This window comes from Halteromyces radiatus (assembly GCF_025201355.1).
Source record: "Halteromyces radiatus strain CBS 162.75 chromosome Unknown BX664scaffold_9, whole genome shotgun sequence".
NCBI classification, from domain to species: domain Eukaryota; kingdom Fungi; phylum Mucoromycota; class Mucoromycetes; order Mucorales; family Cunninghamellaceae; genus Halteromyces; species Halteromyces radiatus.
The window spans coordinates 165980-182249 of NW_026251695.1; the positions used below are offsets into that span (position 1 = coordinate 165980).

Consider the following 16270-nt stretch of genomic DNA (forward strand, 5'->3'; position numbering starts at 1 on the left):
TTTATAATAAAACAAACTCCCTGTAAAAGAAAAAAAGACAAATCACCCTTGTAATTATGCGCTTTTTTAGCTATGAAATCAAAAGGGCCCGAATAAATGGTTTCAAAAAGAAAAAAGGAACTATTATGCAAATTTTGATGTCATCTATGGGAAAAGAGATTGATCGATTGCATGTTTCAGTAATGAAAAAAAAGGAACTATTATGCAAATTTGCTTTTATCATCTATGGGAAGAGGGAATGATTAATAGTATGTTTCAGTAATGAAAAAAAGATAAGGACCCGAGTAGATGGTTTCAAAGAAAAAGAATTATCATGCAAATTTACATCTGTCATCTATTGGAAAAAAAGATCAATTGATGCATGTCTCGGTGATGATTTCAAAAGAACTATGCAAATTTTGATGTAATTTAAGGGAAAAGAGATCCATCGATAAAAAAAAGGAACTATTATGCAAATTTACATCTATCATCTATGGGAAAAAAGATTAATTGATGCATGTCTCAGTGATGATTTCAAAAGATAAGGACCCAAGTATATGATTTTTTTTAAAAAAAAGGTTATGTTTCAGTGCTTTTTTATTATGTAAAGAATCAATCATCATCTATTCATGCCGTCATCCATTCATGCCATCATCCTATCACACTATCACGTACCAACGTCTAGTCGTACCTATAAAAATATATGTGGAATAAAAAGAATGTACCCAAAATATAATAATACATCAAAAGAAGATTAGAATCAATCACATTGACATGTAACAAAGTAGTTGGAATAAAAATAAAAACTTTATTGAATAAAAGTATAAATAATAAAGACTACCAATTGATATACTAAAAGTCAATACAAAGAAAAGAAAAGAAAAGAAAGAAAGAAAAAGCAAATACAAAAGAATATGAAAGAAAACGGACTTTGAAAGCCTCTACGTTCAGGGCAATCATCATGATGAATCAACACTCTAATGATGATCCATTATATCAATAAAGAAGTTTGTTTCTTTTTTAATATACTTTTCAAATAAAGTCGCAGTATTTTTTTTTTTTTTTGTTTTTCCATCATCATCACCAACATCGACCCATCATTCTATTATCAATCACCTCTACCGACATCTCTAAAGCGATATCTAAAAGAGTGGTAATGCGACGTCCATTTTGGGAAAGTACGATATTTTGCTTAATAACATCACGAAAAGTATTTTCTCATGACCCGCCAAGCGAACGGAAAAAACCAGTATTCATTTTTTTTTTTTTAAAAAAAAAGAAGATATTTGATATCAGATAATAATTCCTCCGTCTTAGATAATCATAAGTTTATTTGTCCTTCCTCAAGGGGAGAACTGGAGTTTGCCTGATCTACGGTAGTGGTAATACAGCGTCAAGAATACACGGAGTGATTACCATAACCATTTCTGCAAGTGCCGTCACTGAGTAACGTAGGTCAATTGGTTCAGAGGTTGCAATTTGAACATATTTCAGTAGTTCCGATATACGTTGTGCCGTTTGATCATTCCTTCCTACAATTTTTGGAACTGCAGTATTCGCAGGCACTTGGTTTTTCGATGCTTGTTCGAAGCGACGTGTAGCATCAAGTAGAGCTTCGTATAGTGGACCACTTTTTATAATAGGAACAGCTTCTAGATAATGTCGACAGCCATTTATCAACAGTTCCGATAGACTTGGTGCCATTTGATCATTCACTCCAAGTGATTGTTTCTTGTCAATCGGGGCGCTCAGGATGCAGAGACACAGAGAAAGCAACAACAAGATGCGGTACATAGTGGAATAATAAATACCCTAAAAGTAAAATAGATCGTTTTTATTTACTATTCACTTTTTTATAGTTTATCTCTCATTTATATATTTTTACTTTCTGTGATGACTCCTCTTTTCAGAAGCAAGCGTTTTACCCTGAAAATCTTTGTCCTTTTTTCTTATCTACATTGAATAAGGAGATAAGTTGCATAACCCTTACATATTGATAATTTATGATCATGAATAATGCGTGATGCCTCTCCTCTTAGGATCATCATTATACATGAACAAAGGGAATATATACAGAAATAATCATCTTTTATTCTAGTTTTCTGTCTACTACACAGGAAAGAGAAGAGTTTTTAGTGTCTCAAAAAAAAAAAAGATTTCCTGTCCATCTATTGGCAGATCACATATAATTTTTCCATGATAATTCACGATGAAGCAAGATAGATGATGATGACAAAATGATGATGGAAGGTATGATCAAGGTGATGATCATGTTTAACAGTGGATAGTATAGTAATCAAGAAGGAAGGTTTACAGAAATTAAACGCCAGACCGTCAATCAGTTCAAAGTCTTTGTAATGCAAGTCTAATATCATCTATCATCCATCATCCATCATATGTATTTGGCAATGACAAAAAAAAAAAAAAAAAAAGGAACAAGATGATGTTCCTCGTGCAGAGAAAAAAGGGTGGATTATATTTTTTGAGATCGACAAGGGTACACCTTAGATTTTCAAAAAAGGGGAAAAGAAAAAAGGGAAAGATTATATGCGTGGTCGCCACACAATATTCTCAGAGAGTGAGATTCATTTATAGTTTTATTAAAGAGGAAAAATTAGAAAGATCTACACTTGAGTAGACATAAAGCTTTTTAGAGTTTTTGCTTAGACTTTGGGGTTGGGACACAAAAGGAAATTGTGGCCAGTGGACGGGCTTCAAAAAAAAAAAAGTACTCTTCTGCCTTTTTATAATTTTTTTTCTTTCTTTTTCTTTTCTTCATCCACTTTTTTTTTCCACATTAGCTGTCCTCTTTGTCTGTGCGATCTTGTCAAGGTAGATTTTATTGGATTTGGGACGTTTTGAAAAAGGGATTTACAAAATACATGGGGAAACCCTTTCATTTTGGATGTAGGATTTAGTACAGGTAATAAAAATATTTTACACCTTTTTTATATGAATTGCTTGACCTGAATTTATTTTATTGGTAATGTGAATGAAAGACTGACTGAATGGTAAACTTATTTTGGTTAGGTATAGCGGCTTGTTGTTAGGATCTTGGTAGTGAACGAACACCTCTGATTGGTTGGCACTATAATAGATACAGTAATAGTAGTGAGTTTTATTAATTAATATACGTATTACTTCTTTTTTTTTTATTTGATTTTTTTTTTTTTTTTTTTTTGAAATAAAGACTTTATTGGTTTTTATGATACACAGCAATACACTTCCCTGTCTTTTTTTTTTTTTTATGATAATCATTATTAATTGGACGAAGGGATGACTGAATTGAGGTTTCATTTTTGGTTTACTTTATAAATTGTGAGATAATACTGTATATAAGTTGTTATTAATACAAATGAAAATGAGATAATATATTTATGTATCTTTAATCTAAATTTGATACAATGATGATGATTTCTGTGCCAGCTACAAAAAAATAAAGAGATAAATAATCCATTTCCATCAGATGGTACAGTATAAAAAAAATGTTATAGATTTAATTTCTTGTTATGGAATAAACTAACCAATAAAATGACATTAGACGGTGCTAACTACTTTTTTGAGAGGAATTCAATGGTGGCAGTTTCATTAGATGATTACGTTTATTGGATGAGGAATAGCTGTTTTGATTTTTGTTATACAGTTTAATCTGTCAGATGGGGAGGAACTTTCAAAAGGCGTGAAGTCAAGCAGTAGAGAATTGCTTTGCTCTATCTTCGATCTAAATTTGAAATCATTATGGTAGTCATTATTGTAGACGAAACCATCATAACATCCATCATTACACAAATCATCATAATAATCATTATAAGCTATGACTTTGCATTTGCATGGCATTATCTTTTTTTTTAAATCTATTTTGAAATAAATGGTCCGAGCTCTGAGAATCCATGATCATGAATAGTGTGTGGCGTTTCGGGTTCGGGATCATCATTGTACATGAACAAAGGGAATATATAGAGAAATAGTCACCCACTACTATGTTTTCCTTTTACTTTGCAGAAAACGGCGGGAGCGTTCAGCATCTAAAAAAAAAAAAAAAAAAAAAAAAAGGTCGCCATATCGTGGATCCTCTTTCTAAAAAATTTTTTTTCGCCCTGAACAATTCCTTTCTAACTTAACTATTTTGACTAAATGAATACATTACATATATCAAGTGATATCGTATCTAATGATCATGAATAGTGTATGGCATTTTAGCCACTAGGATCATCGTAGTACACGAGCAAAGAGGACATATAAATAAACGATCATCCATGACTATGTTTTTCTGTTTATTACGCAGAAAATAGAGGATTTTTAGCATCTGTAAAAGAAAAAGAAAAAGAAAAGAAAGAAAGAAAGAAAGAGCATCATAGTAACTATACTGGGAAGCATCTCCTGTCTATCTATGGGCATAAATTCAATTCTTAAGACCGGTTTTATTTACGTTTCTTATGACCATACTTAATGGAACATGATGCGTAGTGATCGATAAGTGATGATAGGTGATATGACCAAGGCAAAGGTAATGTTCAACACGAGAATGTATTGCGCCAAGGAGGCCTGTTTCATGGTGGAATATAAATGCATGATCGACAATCATTTTAAAATCTTTTGCAGGTACTAATGTCGTCTATCATCACCTATCGTCATCGGTTGCCGATCACCGTCACCGATTATCCGTCATCCATGATGATCATTCGATAGGCACGAAAACAAAATAAAGAAGATGATACTTCTCGCAAAAAAAAAAAAAAAAAAAAAGGCGCAGGCGTTCTTGAGATGGGTAGGAGTACGTCTCATATCTTCAAAAAGGAAAAAAAAAAAATGGAAAAACAATATGCACTATCGCCACACAATATTCTTATACAAAAAGTCTTTTTAATTAACAGATATAAATAGACCATGTCTTTTCTTTATTTTTTTTTTCTTTTGATCCATAAAAATATTATCTATTGTTTTTGGTAAAAAAAAAAAAAAAAAAAAAAAAAAAAGAATCAACACCCTTTCTTAACTGATTATTTTTCTGTTTTTACCATAGGAATTTATCTTTTAAAAACCATCCTTTTTTTTCAAGGCAAGCTCATCAAAATGAAGATTATCATCGTTTTAAACGCATTATTGATTTACGCTCTTGTGTCAGTCACTTGCGACGAAGGATATAGTACAGGAGGGTTTTCATCTAGTGGTTCGATACCTTATACAGCACCTAATAATAATTACAATAATGGCTGTGGTAGTAGCTTTGTTAGATGTTGCAGACGTACAAGTTCTGGCGCAATAGCACAAAGCTGTCATAGTGCAGCGAGTGGTTGTCCTTCCCTCAATAGTTTATATCAATGTTGATCAAAGTTTAAATTAAAATAAACGCTCTAGTATCCCTGAGATCTTTAAAACTTAAGATTTGTGTGGATTATGTGTGGACTATGGATTTTTTTTTTTTTTGAAGTGGAGGCAATCACTTATCATCCACTACCAGAAAACAGACATCAATGGACAAAATGGACTCAGACGACATTAGACTGTTTTTTTGGAGTTGATTGAAATGAAAGCATTTTTATTGAATGATTATACCAATTTGATGAGTAATTTTATTTTTGTTTTTAATTTATTTTATAATTTGGGAGATAAGTCATTATGTATAAATTATTGCATGGCGAAGAGAGCTTGACGCTTGGAGGAATGAAAAAAAAAAAAAAAAAAAAAAAAAAAAAACGGCCGATCTTTTGGATTTTACAGCCAAAAAATTGGAATTCCACTGCCAAAGTTTGGCTGTAAAAACGAATCGTCGAGGGGTCATCAGGCGATTTTTGGAAAAATGGATGAAATGCTTTTGGTGTTTATTGCACATTAAATGACAAGATAAGTGATAAAATGGTATTAGATGATATTAAGCTAATTTTTGATGAGGAATCTAATGGTGATGATTTTATTGGATGATGATCCTTATTGGATGAGGGATGACTGAATTGACTTTTCCATTTTCAATTTACTCTATAAATTGAAAGGTAAGATATAAATTATCGTTAATATAAATGAAAGAGAATTATTTAATGTATACTCAGTCCACATTTGATGCAATGATGATGAATTTTGAGTGAATTACAAAAATATAAAGTGGAACTTGTCATATTACAGTACAGCATAAGACACTTACGCATCGAATTTCTCGTTATGGAGCAAGCTAACTAATAAAACGATATTATAAATTGTTAGACTACTTTTTGAGATCAATCTAATGGCATCATTTTATTAGTTAGTGTTTGATATTGGGTGAGCTATGACGATATCGACGTTTGTTTTTTATTTTATTCTATAAATTAGGAGGTAAGGTGTAAATTGTTATTAAGATAAATGAAAGAGAATGATTTCATCTATGCTAATTCCAGATTTGGTACAATGATTACGACTTTTGCGTCAGTTACAAAAAAATAAAGACATACATGTCACGTCGCAACACATTATAAAAGGCATTTACGCATCGAATTTCTTACTACGGAGCAAGCTGACCAATGAAAGGTCATTATGTATGCTTATGCTACTTTTTAGCACTGCAATCAACGGCGAAGAGAGCCCGAGATTTATTAAAAACAAAAAAAAAAAGATCGATTTTTGATATTACAGCCAAACTTCGCTTGTAAAAAATCAATTCCCTAACAATTGATTTTTACAGTCATCACACGACCCTTATTTTTTATTTGGACAACAGAATCCGCTTTATTATATTCATTTTGAAAAAAAAAGATAATAAATAGTAAGTGGTTCCTCTTAGATGGGCACTGCCGACAGTTCTTTCCTTATTGTTTAGTAACGTTTTGAAAAGAGTACGGTTTATGGTTTATCGGTCGACCTAGGGCGTCGTACAGTGTAGTACTTTGTAGAGGTTGTCGAACTGGAGTATTCGCTGGCACTTGGTTTTGCAATTCTTTGTAATGAAGTGCCAATCTAATCAGAGCTATGGGGTCTAGATTCATATCTCGAATTACTGATGGAACATATTTCAGTAGTTCCGATAGAGCTTGTGCCGTTTGATCATTCCCTCCAAGTGATTGTTTCTTGTCAATCGGAACGCTCAGGACACAGAGACACAAAGAAAGAAATAATAAGATGCGGTACATAGTGGAGAAAATAATAAATATACTAAAAATAAAATAGATCGTTTTTATTTACTATTCACTTTTTTATAGTTTATCTCTCATTTATATATTTTTACTTTCTGTGATAACTCCTCTTTTTAGAAGCAAGCGTTTTATCCTGAAAATCGTTGTCTTTTTTTTTTTTTATCTACTTTGAATAAGGAGATAGGTTGCATAACTCTTACACATTGATAATTTGTGATGATGAATAATGCGTGATATCTCCTCTCTTAGGATCATCGTTATACATGAACAAAGGGAATATATACAGAAATAATCATCTTTTATTCTAGTTTTCTGTCTACTACACAGGAAAGAGAAGAGTTTTTAGTGTCTCAAAAAAAAAGAAGATTTTCTGTCCATCTATTGGCAGATTACATATAATTTTTCCATGATAATTCACGATGAAGCAAGATAGATGATGATGACAAAATGATGATGGAAGGTATGATCAAAGTGATGATCATGTTTAACAGTGGATAGTATAGTAATCAAGAAGGAAGGTTTACAGAAATTAAACGCCAGACCGTCAGTCAGTTCAAAGTCTTTGTAATGCAAGTCTAATATCATCTATCATCCATCATCCATCATGTGTATTTGGCAATGACAAGAAAAAAAAAAAAAAAAAAAAAAGGAACAAGATGATGTTCCTCGTGCAGAAAAAAAAGGGTGGATTATATTTTTTGAGATCGACAAGGGTAACACCTTAGATTTTCAAAAAAGGGGAAAAGAAAAAAGGGAAAGATTATATGCGTGGTCGCCACACAATATTCTCAGAGAGTGAGATTCATTTATAGTTTTATTAAAGAGGAAAAATTAGAAAGATCTATACTTGAGTAGACAAAGCTTTTTAGAGTTTTTGCTTAGACTTTGGGGTTGGGACACAAAAGGAAATTGTGGCCAGTGGACGGGCTTCAAAAAAAAAAAGTACTCTTCTGCCTTTTTATAATTTTTTTTCTTTCTTTTTTCTCTTTTCCATCACTTTTTTTTTCCACATTGAGCGTCCTCTTTGTTTTTACAATCTTGTCATGGTAAATTTTATTGGATTTGGAGTGTTTTGAAAAAGGGATTTATAAAATACATGGGGAGACCCTTTCATTTTGGATATAGGATTTAGTATAGGTAAATGACAAAAGCATTTTATAATGGGATATGAATTGCTTGACCTGAATTTATTTTATTGGTATTGACTGAATGGTAAACTTCTTTTGGTTAGGTTGTTAGGATCTTGTTAGTGGACGAACACCTCTGATTGGTTGGCACTATAATAGATACAGTAGAATGAATAGTAGTTAGTTTTATTAGTTAGTATACGGATTACTTCTTTTTTTTTTTTTGAAATAAAAATTATACTGTTTTTTTATCATACACAACAATACACTTCCGTGCCTTTTTTTTTTTTTGATGATAATCGTTATTATCGGATGAGGGATGACTGAACTGACCTTTGTTTTTTTAATTTACTTTATAATTTGGGATAAGTTTTTAATGATGGTTCATAATGAGGGATTTCTGATGATCGCCAAGTGATAATAAGGTGATGATAAATGTTTGACAGTCAGTGATCAGTGGCAAACAGAGATAGTCTATGCACTTTAGACAGCTGATCACATAGGCAAATTAAAATATTTAAAATAGAAGAATGATAACGGTCAATCATCATCAGTCATCAATCATAAAGAAGAAATCTTCATTCTTTCGCAGTATGGATCACTTCACCCGGACTTTGAAAACATAGAATGAAAAACTCAAAAAGTACAAACTTTTCAGTTTTCTATTCATTTTCCTTCCTTCTTTTTCTTTTTTCTTTTTTTTTTTTTTTTTTGTTTTTGTTTTAAATACATGGCCAATGTCGACAATACAAAACAATTAGTACGGATCCGACTATGTGGAAATAAACCTCTTATTTTTAACGTCGATGGTAATAACGAAGAAAAGAACATAGATAGCGTAGCAACTTTATTGAAACAGCAACTGATCAATTTTTACTGTTGGTAGATGTGAAGCGGTTACGTTGTGATCTCCGAATAGTAGGATCATTGGTGGGTTCCTTACCTCGATTTCCACAGCAAAACTCTTTCTATGGTCTCCCTGTTTTACTTCTTCCAGAAGAAGCAACGTTTGTACTTCAAAACGGTAATGACACGAGATTCAAGAGTTATTTTTTTTTCTTAAAACATTTACTCATCAATATTTCTTTTGATGAAATAGGTTGGGGAACGCTTAGTGATAATGATACAACAGGAGAAAAGGACAAGACATGGGTGAACGAAAAAAGTATCAAGTATCAAGTCTATCGGTATCTCTGGCAACAAGGATTGTATATTACAAGTGGGGAAAAGTTTGGTGGGGACTATCTAGCCTATCCTGGTGATCCAATGCGGTTTCATAGTCATTATATCATCAGTGTACAGCAGGATGGACAGACGTGGTCATTGATGGACCTTGTGGCCATGGGACGTTTGGCAACAAATACCAAGAAGACCTTTGTATTGGCAGGATCAACTACGCAGGATGTGGAAAATACCGATCAAGACAGAAACAACAATAGCAAAACTACTCTTGAGGATGAAGCACAGATCACATGTTTCTCGATCACTTGGGCAGGATTCTAGTATAGGATGGATTCAATACAACAAGTTCACTTGTTAGATGGATTTTTAGAAACATACGGTAGATACTCTAGCTTGAATTCATCATGACTATTTTTTTTTTTATTTATTACATTAGAAATAAACAATATCCTTGACTTTTTACTACTACGACAATAATAATAATAATAATACAATAAGAATCATAAAAAAAAAAAAAGGAAAGGAGACACTGATAGTTTTATTGGTTGTAAGAAGGAGTGAATGATAAAAGATTAGAAAGGGTATTGGAAGAAGATACAAAAAAAAAAAAGAAAAAAAAAAGGATAACGTATAATACGACGGTAAAAAAAAAAAAAAAAAAGGAAGGTGGTAGGGAAAAATAAATTCCAAAAAAAAAGAGGTAATAAAGAATGGAGAAAAAGTCCAAAAGGGAACTAATGATAAATCAAATATAGAAAAAAAGAAGGGAGCATATCATATAGTATAAATAAAATAGGAAGAATATCAATAGATAACACGATCACCAATCTTGATAACAATAGGAGGTTCTTGAGTGTTAGGTCTAGAGATTTCAGCCAATTCACGACCGGCACTCCAGGTACCACCTTCAATGAGTTGAGACAGGGAAAGATCCTTTCGAGAGAGCTTGAGAGAGTCACGCACGCGTTCTGCTACAAGATCAAGGTATGCAGTTGTAAGAGCACGCCATTCAACTACAACAGGGTCCGACATTTCAAACATGGGGGCTATTTCTACTTTAGGTTGTCCAGGGATCAAAGAGTTTTGTCGGTAGTTTTCAAGTCCACGTTCCAAATCATCTTTTTTCAAAGTGATGAATCCAGTATCCATCAATAATCCACCTATACAAAAAAAAAAAAAAAAAAAGAGTTCAACATATCAACCCGTTTTTTTTTTTATTATTTTTATTTTTTTACCATTGCGATAATCAGGTAGAGGAGTCAATAAATCAGTTCCTTCAATGGTAGCGCCCAATAATTTGGTCATAGGTTCAATCAAAGAATAGACAAGCCATTGAGAAAGTTTATGGAAGGTAACAAAATGTTCAGTATTATTGGGATCATTGGAATACTTGATCGTTTCACAAGGCCAAACGTCACCAAGGCCAGGAGTCCCGCCCTTGCCTTTTTCTGCTGCCCACATTTCACCCATTTCTTGTACAATTGGCCATAAAGTTTCTAGATGAATCAAAGGTCCTTTTTGCGTTTTGATAGTAGTTGGATGAGCCAAAAGATAATCTACAAATAATAACAACAATAAAGATATATAATTAAAAAACAAAAAAAAAAAAAGAATATATATATATGTGTGTGTACCCATGAGGTTGCCAGGTCGTGGTACATTTCCTCCGAAGAAGTCAGATCGATCTTTCAACACTTGTCCAAGATGATGTAACAATCCGAGTCTATCTTCAAGACCAACAAGGATGTTATTATCAGTGATTTGTAAACCAGTCGTCAAATTTTCAAGAGTCAATCCAATAAGTGCCTCAGCTAAATTAAAAAGAGAGAGATAAATATATAAATTAGAATCTATTCATTGTATCACCTTCCATAGTTCTTCTGTTTGTGTCTCCGAGTCATGATGATCTTATACCCTATTGTTATCCTACCCATTTTTTTTTTTTTTTTTTTGAATAACTTACAGTCAACTCGATGAGGATCACTAGGATCACTTGAAAAAAATCCAGCTAAAAAGAGATCCAAAATAGCCACAGCAACACCTTCACATCGTTTATGATAACGATTTGTTGTTTTTTCACGATAAGACCAATTGTGACCAGCTTCCACATCCAATAAACAGGCCACAGTGAATAAATCTAGAGTACGTCGAGTTTGTTCCAAATTATCTTGTCCAAGACTAGCCCAAGAATTAATTAAAGTTTGAATACGAGGTCGTCCACCCACATCAAAATGTCTCCAACGACTATGTGTAGGTATTTCAGAAGGATGGCCATAATCACGTTTAATTAAGGATACCAAGATTTGCACAATATCATTCAACTTTGTATTATCCACATCAAAATGACGTAATTGTTGACGAGCTGCTGCTTCTTGTACCTTGAAACATCTTTCACGTACACCACGAAGACTTAAAAGATAGTCGTCTTTTGGAACTGGTATCATTGTAATTGAATACTAAATAATAATAATAATAATAATAATAATAAAAAGGAAACTACAGCAAGCCAAGTTTCTTTTTTTATTGTTTGTTTAATATATATAATATAATATATATATATTGAGAGATGTATGGATATATATATATGTGAATATGGAAGAATATGAAAAAGAAAAAGAAAAAAGAAAAATAAAAAATAAAAAAAGAAAAAGAGGTTTTGTAATCCCCATTTTCGTCATCTAACGTGGAGATTGAAACTCTTTCACGCCTTCTGTAACACAAAACCAAAGTTCTCCTTACTCTCACCATTGACTACTTTTGGTAACTCTCTTTGTCGATCAAATTTTATTTTTCTTATTGTGTCACCATCGTCATGCCATATTTTTTTTTATGTTCTATTTTTTTCTTTGTAACTAAAAAAGTGTACGCACGTTCTCTTTTTTTTTTAACGCGTAAAAAAAAAAAAAAAAAAAGCGGAATTTGAAACGGTTTGCTTGCTTTGTCTTGAAATTTTCCCACCTACTATATTTTCTGGTTTCTTTCGTCTTTTTTCTCCATCGTATACTATCATGTCATTACCAAAAATTGCCAAATTAACTCCTCAAACTACTGCCTTATTTATCTGTGATATTCAAGAACGTTTCAAAGGTGTTATTTGGCAATATCCTTCTGTTATCTCTGTAGCCGGTAAAATGGTAAGTTAACAAATATATATATATATTCTTCAGATAGACTAACCAACAATATATATATATATATATATATATATGTATTAGATTAAGGCTAGTAAACATTTGGACATTCCTATGGTTGTCACTGAACAATATCCAAAAGGTAATAAGAGACATATTAAAAAAAAAAAAAGAGGGGGGAATGATGACTTATTTATTCATTAGGTTTGGGTGCTACTGTTGCTGAACTTGATATATCTGATGCCAAAATTTGTTTACCAAAGACAAAGTTTAGTATGTTTTTACCTGAAATTCATCAACTTCTTCAAAAACACAATACCAAATCCGTTTTATTATTAGGCATTGAGGTAAATCAAATGATAAAATGGAATACATTTATTTATTCTATTATTATTTATATAGAGTCATGTCTGTGTACTTCAAACTGCATTGGATCTTTTGGATAATAGTTATGATGTACATGTATTGGCTGATGGGGTTTCTTCTTCCAATTATCCTGAAATTGATATTGCTCTTGCTGTAAGTTAATCATAAACGGAAAAAAAAAAACCATTTTTTTTTTTAATTTATATATATATATTTATTTATTTGTTTTTCTTTTTGTATAGCGCATGAAACAAGCAGGTGCAGTGATCACTACATCAGAATCAGCTCTTTTCCAATTGGTACAAGATGCTAAACATGAAAAATTCAAGGGAATCAGCAATTTGGTCAAGGAATATTCTGAAGCTACTAAAGTCAATAAACTCTTGTACAAGAATGTATCGGCAAATCTCTAGTTTAGGAAATCACATATAAACCCTATAGCATGATTTTGTCTATACAGTGTTTTATTATGCTCATCAATAAAGATAATAAAATATTATTTCATTTGTAATGAAAGAGATGAACATGAATGGATGAAAAGTATTGTATATAGGGAATGATGGAATGAAATATATATATATCATAAATTATATCTAATTTCTAAGAATCAAAGCTTTTGTCCCAAAATCCTGTTTCCCTTGTAGTTTCCACTCGAAGTTTCTTGATATTTCGAATTGTAGCCTTGAATCCAGGATATAACATAGATATATTCATTTTCCACCAAGCCTTATTATATTCCATTTGTCGATCATATGCCTTGTCTAAAAAATCCTTGTAAAAAACAGAAAGTGCTTCCGCTGTCACTTCTTGTCCATTGGCCAGTACTAAACAACAACAAAAAAAAAAAGGATTTGAGTTTGTAGAAATATAAATAAAAATAACTTTCTTACATTGTTGTTCATATTCTTCCTTTGCTTTTGAAAACATGGTATTATTATTGGTCCAAAAAGTTTGATTGAAATCATCAACTTTTTGTTGGAGTAATCGCCATTCTTTTTCCTATATATATATATAAAAGATAAGTATAATATCAGGAATAATATGTTTAATGGTGTTACCTCTGTTGATTCTGTAGGAGAAATAAAATATTTTACAGGTCGTAAATTAGATATAGGATCAGGTGTACCAATCATATCTTCAGTAACAGGTTGTGAAATATCATTTGTTTTTGTAGAAATAGATCGACTGACAAGGGTCCGTAAGGGTAAATGGTGAGTTGAATAGATGATCTAAAAAGGAAAATAACAGTATGAACAATAAAATAGTTAAAATATACTGTTTTCTTTTCTCTTATTTTCTTTCTTTCTTTCTTTCTTTCTTTCTTTATATTTCAACTTACTCGTAGTGAATTCATGGTAACCAGGTTGTAGAAATAAGGAAAGAGAAGGTAAGAAAAAAAGAAAAAATATTTTTCTTCAATAAAAAGTGTGATCTAATTCAAATTCAGAAGTGTAAAATCTCATTCATACATATAGGCAAACTCACTTGCATGTATCATTCTACATATAAAAAAAAGAATCATTTTATTTCGCATTGGTACTTGTCACAATAACACAGTAGAAAGAAAATTGTCTGATCAAAATCAAATATTTATTGCTTTTTTTTTTTTAAAAAAAAATGAAAATGAAATAAAATAAACAAAAAGTAAAAAATAATGGTAAAAAATGATAATATACTAGTCTATTCTTTTTCCTTCTTGGCCTTCTTTTCCTTCTTTTCCTTCTTGTCCTTTTTATCCTTCTTTTCTTTCTTGTCCTTCTTTTCCTTTTTGTCCTTCTTTTCCTTCTTTTCCTTCTTAGCGGGTTTTTCTTCTGTTGATTCTTCTACTTCATCCACCTTTCGCTTCTTTGATTCAACAACTTCTTCAACAGGCTTTGTTTCGGTCATCACCACATCATTTTGAGCATTGTATTGAGCAGTCTTATTAAATTGGAATTTTTGTTGTTTCTGACTTGATTTATCACGGTTAGCACGTCCATTACCACGGTTTTCGAGTAATTTGATTCGAGCTTCGACCTTATTGCGACCATCTACACCAACTTCACAACCTTCTTGTTCACCTAAAGCATCGACACGGAGAGCAATAGCGGATTTGGTGGCAAGCATACGAGCAACCTTGGCTTTGTGTTTAGGACCAGCTTGACCAATCAAAGAAGCATGATAGATCAAACCATACTTGGGAGTGTTGTGTTTTGTCTTCAAGGCACGGAAGAGAGCCTTTTCAGCACCAAGGATTTGGATGGTAGAAGCAGGTTGTTTGGCCAAGTTCATCAAGGAACCAGCATGAGCAATCAAACGAGCACCAACAAGTTCACCAACAAGAGCAGTCAAATTAGGAGCAATGGCATTCATACGGTTCTTCAAATATTCGTACAATTGTGTTCGGTATTCGGTAATAGAGATAACTTGATCACAAAGAGCATGAATATTTTCAATATCTTCTTCGGAAATTTCAGTACCCATAGAAATTTCAGCAGCATCCTTAATTTCAGATTCCAATTCTTCGGGTAAGATAGCAGAAAGATCAGTGTCTTGAGTATTGGTACGGAAACCCACGGCCTTGACCACCTTGGCATAAGCGAGATTGTCGACCAAGATCTTGCCCATTTCAGGGAAATGCCAACCATACCATTCCTTGACACGCATAGCATAAGTATTCAATTCTTTGTCGAGATCGTCCAACAAAGCAATGGCTTGTACAATCATAGTATCTACCTTATCAGGACTGAATTTGAGCTTATAACGTGACAGTGAGTGAGACAAACCGAGAGACATGGCAGATAAATCTTGATGAGAAAGACCAGACACCAAAGATTCAAATTGTTCACGAATACCACGGTAAAGATCCATAACAGTAGAGTCAGACAAGACACTAATACCGAATTTTTTGTTAACAGCGCTACCTATTTATTCCAAAACAATATATTTAATACTATTATATTCATTCAATCATCAAAAAAACTTACCAAGCTTGGGATCACTAACAATGAGCTTTTCCTTCTTCATTTCCTTTTCAGAGATTTCACTTTCCAAAAACTTTTTCAAATTCTTGGGTACCTTGCCTTCCACTAAACCAGTGACAGCAGATAAAGCATCGGTAGTATTTTCGAATTTGGTGAAAGCCTTAAGTTTGACACTAAAATAAATAAATAAATAATAAAAACAAGTCAGTTTTGGAAAAGAAGAAAAGAGTGATCAGGTCGAGATCTATTTAGTGGTTAACATACGCTTGGTTTGCTTTTTCAGCAGATTCAAAGTCTTTCCAAAGATCATCCGACTTTTCAAGTTTAGCATCGTTCACCAACTTGAATAAAGCATAACCAGCAGCAGTTTCGTAAAGGATAAGCATCTTTTCGTTTCTATTCGGTATGAACTGTTGGAA

At 32.4% G+C, this 16270-nt stretch overlaps 7 protein-coding genes across 7 annotated transcripts; 2 read left to right on the plus strand and 5 right to left on the minus strand.

Annotated features, from left to right (window-relative positions):
* Window positions 1-1350: 1350 nt before the first annotated feature.
* Window positions 1351-1773, minus strand: BX664DRAFT_317688 (uncharacterized protein; the record flags this gene model as incomplete). Its single annotated transcript, XM_051542753.1, has 1 exon — window positions 1351-1773. One exon carries the CDS (start codon window positions 1771-1773, stop codon window positions 1351-1353), a length of 423 nt encoding a protein of 140 aa, XP_051396509.1.
* Window positions 1774-6758: 4985 nt separating this feature from the next.
* Window positions 6759-7079, minus strand: BX664DRAFT_317689 (uncharacterized protein; the record flags this gene model as incomplete). The annotated part of the gene is made up of 1 exon (XM_051542754.1): window positions 6759-7079. The coding sequence occupies one exon, from the start codon at window positions 7077-7079 to the stop codon at window positions 6759-6761; it is 321 nt and encodes a 106-aa protein (XP_051396510.1).
* Window positions 7080-8913: 1834 nt separating this feature from the next.
* On the plus strand, window positions 8914-9865 carry BX664DRAFT_341449 (tRNA intron endonuclease). Its single transcript, XM_051546998.1, has 3 exons — window positions 8914-9018; window positions 9096-9233; window positions 9309-9865. Exons 1-3 carry the CDS (start codon window positions 8940-8942, stop codon window positions 9710-9712), a joined length of 621 nt encoding a protein of 206 aa, XP_051396511.1. The 5' UTR covers window positions 8914-8939; the 3' UTR covers window positions 9713-9865.
* Window positions 9866-10036: 171 nt separating this feature from the next.
* On the minus strand, window positions 10037-11970 carry BX664DRAFT_341452 (uncharacterized protein). Its single transcript, XM_051546999.1, has 4 exons — window positions 11355-11970; window positions 11026-11202; window positions 10627-10947; window positions 10037-10551 (listed from the first exon to the last, which is right to left on the minus strand). The coding sequence occupies exons 1-4, from the start codon at window positions 11833-11835 to the stop codon at window positions 10196-10198; spliced, it is 1335 nt and encodes a 444-aa protein (XP_051396512.1). The 5' UTR covers window positions 11836-11970; the 3' UTR covers window positions 10037-10195.
* Window positions 11971-12288: 318 nt separating this feature from the next.
* On the plus strand, window positions 12289-13395 carry BX664DRAFT_341455 (Isochorismatase-like protein). The gene is made up of 5 exons (XM_051547000.1): window positions 12289-12525; window positions 12607-12664; window positions 12727-12869; window positions 12925-13041; window positions 13131-13395. The coding sequence occupies exons 1-5, from the start codon at window positions 12400-12402 to the stop codon at window positions 13299-13301; spliced, it is 615 nt and encodes a 204-aa protein (XP_051396513.1). The 5' UTR covers window positions 12289-12399; the 3' UTR covers window positions 13302-13395.
* BX664DRAFT_341456 (uncharacterized protein) lies at window positions 13396-14262 on the minus strand. Its single transcript, XM_051547001.1, has 4 exons — window positions 14228-14262; window positions 13947-14117; window positions 13779-13887; window positions 13396-13712 (listed from the first exon to the last, which is right to left on the minus strand). Exons 1-4 carry the CDS (start codon window positions 14240-14242, stop codon window positions 13489-13491), a joined length of 519 nt encoding a protein of 172 aa, XP_051396514.1. The 5' UTR covers window positions 14243-14262; the 3' UTR covers window positions 13396-13488.
* Window positions 14263-14456: 194 nt separating this feature from the next.
* Window positions 14457-16268, minus strand: BX664DRAFT_302877 (uncharacterized protein). The gene is made up of 3 exons (XM_051542452.1): window positions 16116-16268; window positions 15855-16024; window positions 14457-15791 (listed from the first exon to the last, which is right to left on the minus strand). The coding sequence occupies exons 1-3, from the start codon at window positions 16235-16237 to the stop codon at window positions 14569-14571; spliced, it is 1515 nt and encodes a 504-aa protein (XP_051396515.1). The 5' UTR covers window positions 16238-16268; the 3' UTR covers window positions 14457-14568.
* Window positions 16269-16270: the final 2 nt, after the last annotated feature.

Coding starts and splice junctions, on each gene's coding strand:
- BX664DRAFT_302877 (XM_051542452.1), bottom strand. CDS start 16,237: ATGCTTATCCTTTACGAAACTGCTGCTGGTTATGCTTTATTCAAGTTG. Junction 16,025..16,115: donor GCTGAAAAAGCAAACCAAGC/GTATGTTAACCA, acceptor TATTTATTTTAG/TGTCAAACTTAAGGCTTTCA. Junction 15,792..15,854: donor TGTTAGTGATCCCAAGCTTG/GTAAGTTTTTTT, acceptor TGGAATAAATAG/GTAGCGCTGTTAACAAAAAA.
- BX664DRAFT_341449 (XM_051546998.1), top strand. CDS start 8,940: ATGGCCAATGTCGACAATACAAAACAATTAGTACGGATCCGACTATGT. Junction 9,019..9,095: donor TCTTATTTTTAACGTCGATG/GTAATAACGAAG, acceptor TACTGTTGGTAG/ATGTGAAGCGGTTACGTTGT. Junction 9,234..9,308: donor AACGTTTGTACTTCAAAACG/GTAATGACACGA, acceptor TTGATGAAATAG/GTTGGGGAACGCTTAGTGAT.
- BX664DRAFT_341456 (XM_051547001.1), bottom strand. Junction 13,888..13,946: donor CTCCTACAGAATCAACAGAG/GTAACACCATTA, acceptor ATATATATATAG/GAAAAAGAATGGCGATTACT. Junction 13,713..13,778: donor GGAAGAATATGAACAACAAT/GTAAGAAAGTTA, acceptor GTTGTTGTTTAG/TACTGGCCAATGGACAAGAA.
- BX664DRAFT_341455 (XM_051547000.1), top strand. CDS start 12,400: ATGTCATTACCAAAAATTGCCAAATTAACTCCTCAAACTACTGCCTTA. Junction 12,870..12,924: donor TTTTATTATTAGGCATTGAG/GTAAATCAAATG, acceptor TTATTTATATAG/AGTCATGTCTGTGTACTTCA. Junction 13,042..13,130: donor AAATTGATATTGCTCTTGCT/GTAAGTTAATCA, acceptor CTTTTTGTATAG/CGCATGAAACAAGCAGGTGC.
- BX664DRAFT_341452 (XM_051546999.1), bottom strand. CDS start 11,835: ATGATACCAGTTCCAAAAGACGACTATCTTTTAAGTCTTCGTGGTGTA. Junction 11,203..11,354: donor TGATCCTCATCGAGTTGACT/GTAAGTTATTCA, acceptor TTTTTAATTTAG/CTGAGGCACTTATTGGATTG. Junction 10,948..11,025: donor ACGACCTGGCAACCTCATGG/GTACACACACAT, acceptor TATTATTTGTAG/ATTATCTTTTGGCTCATCCA.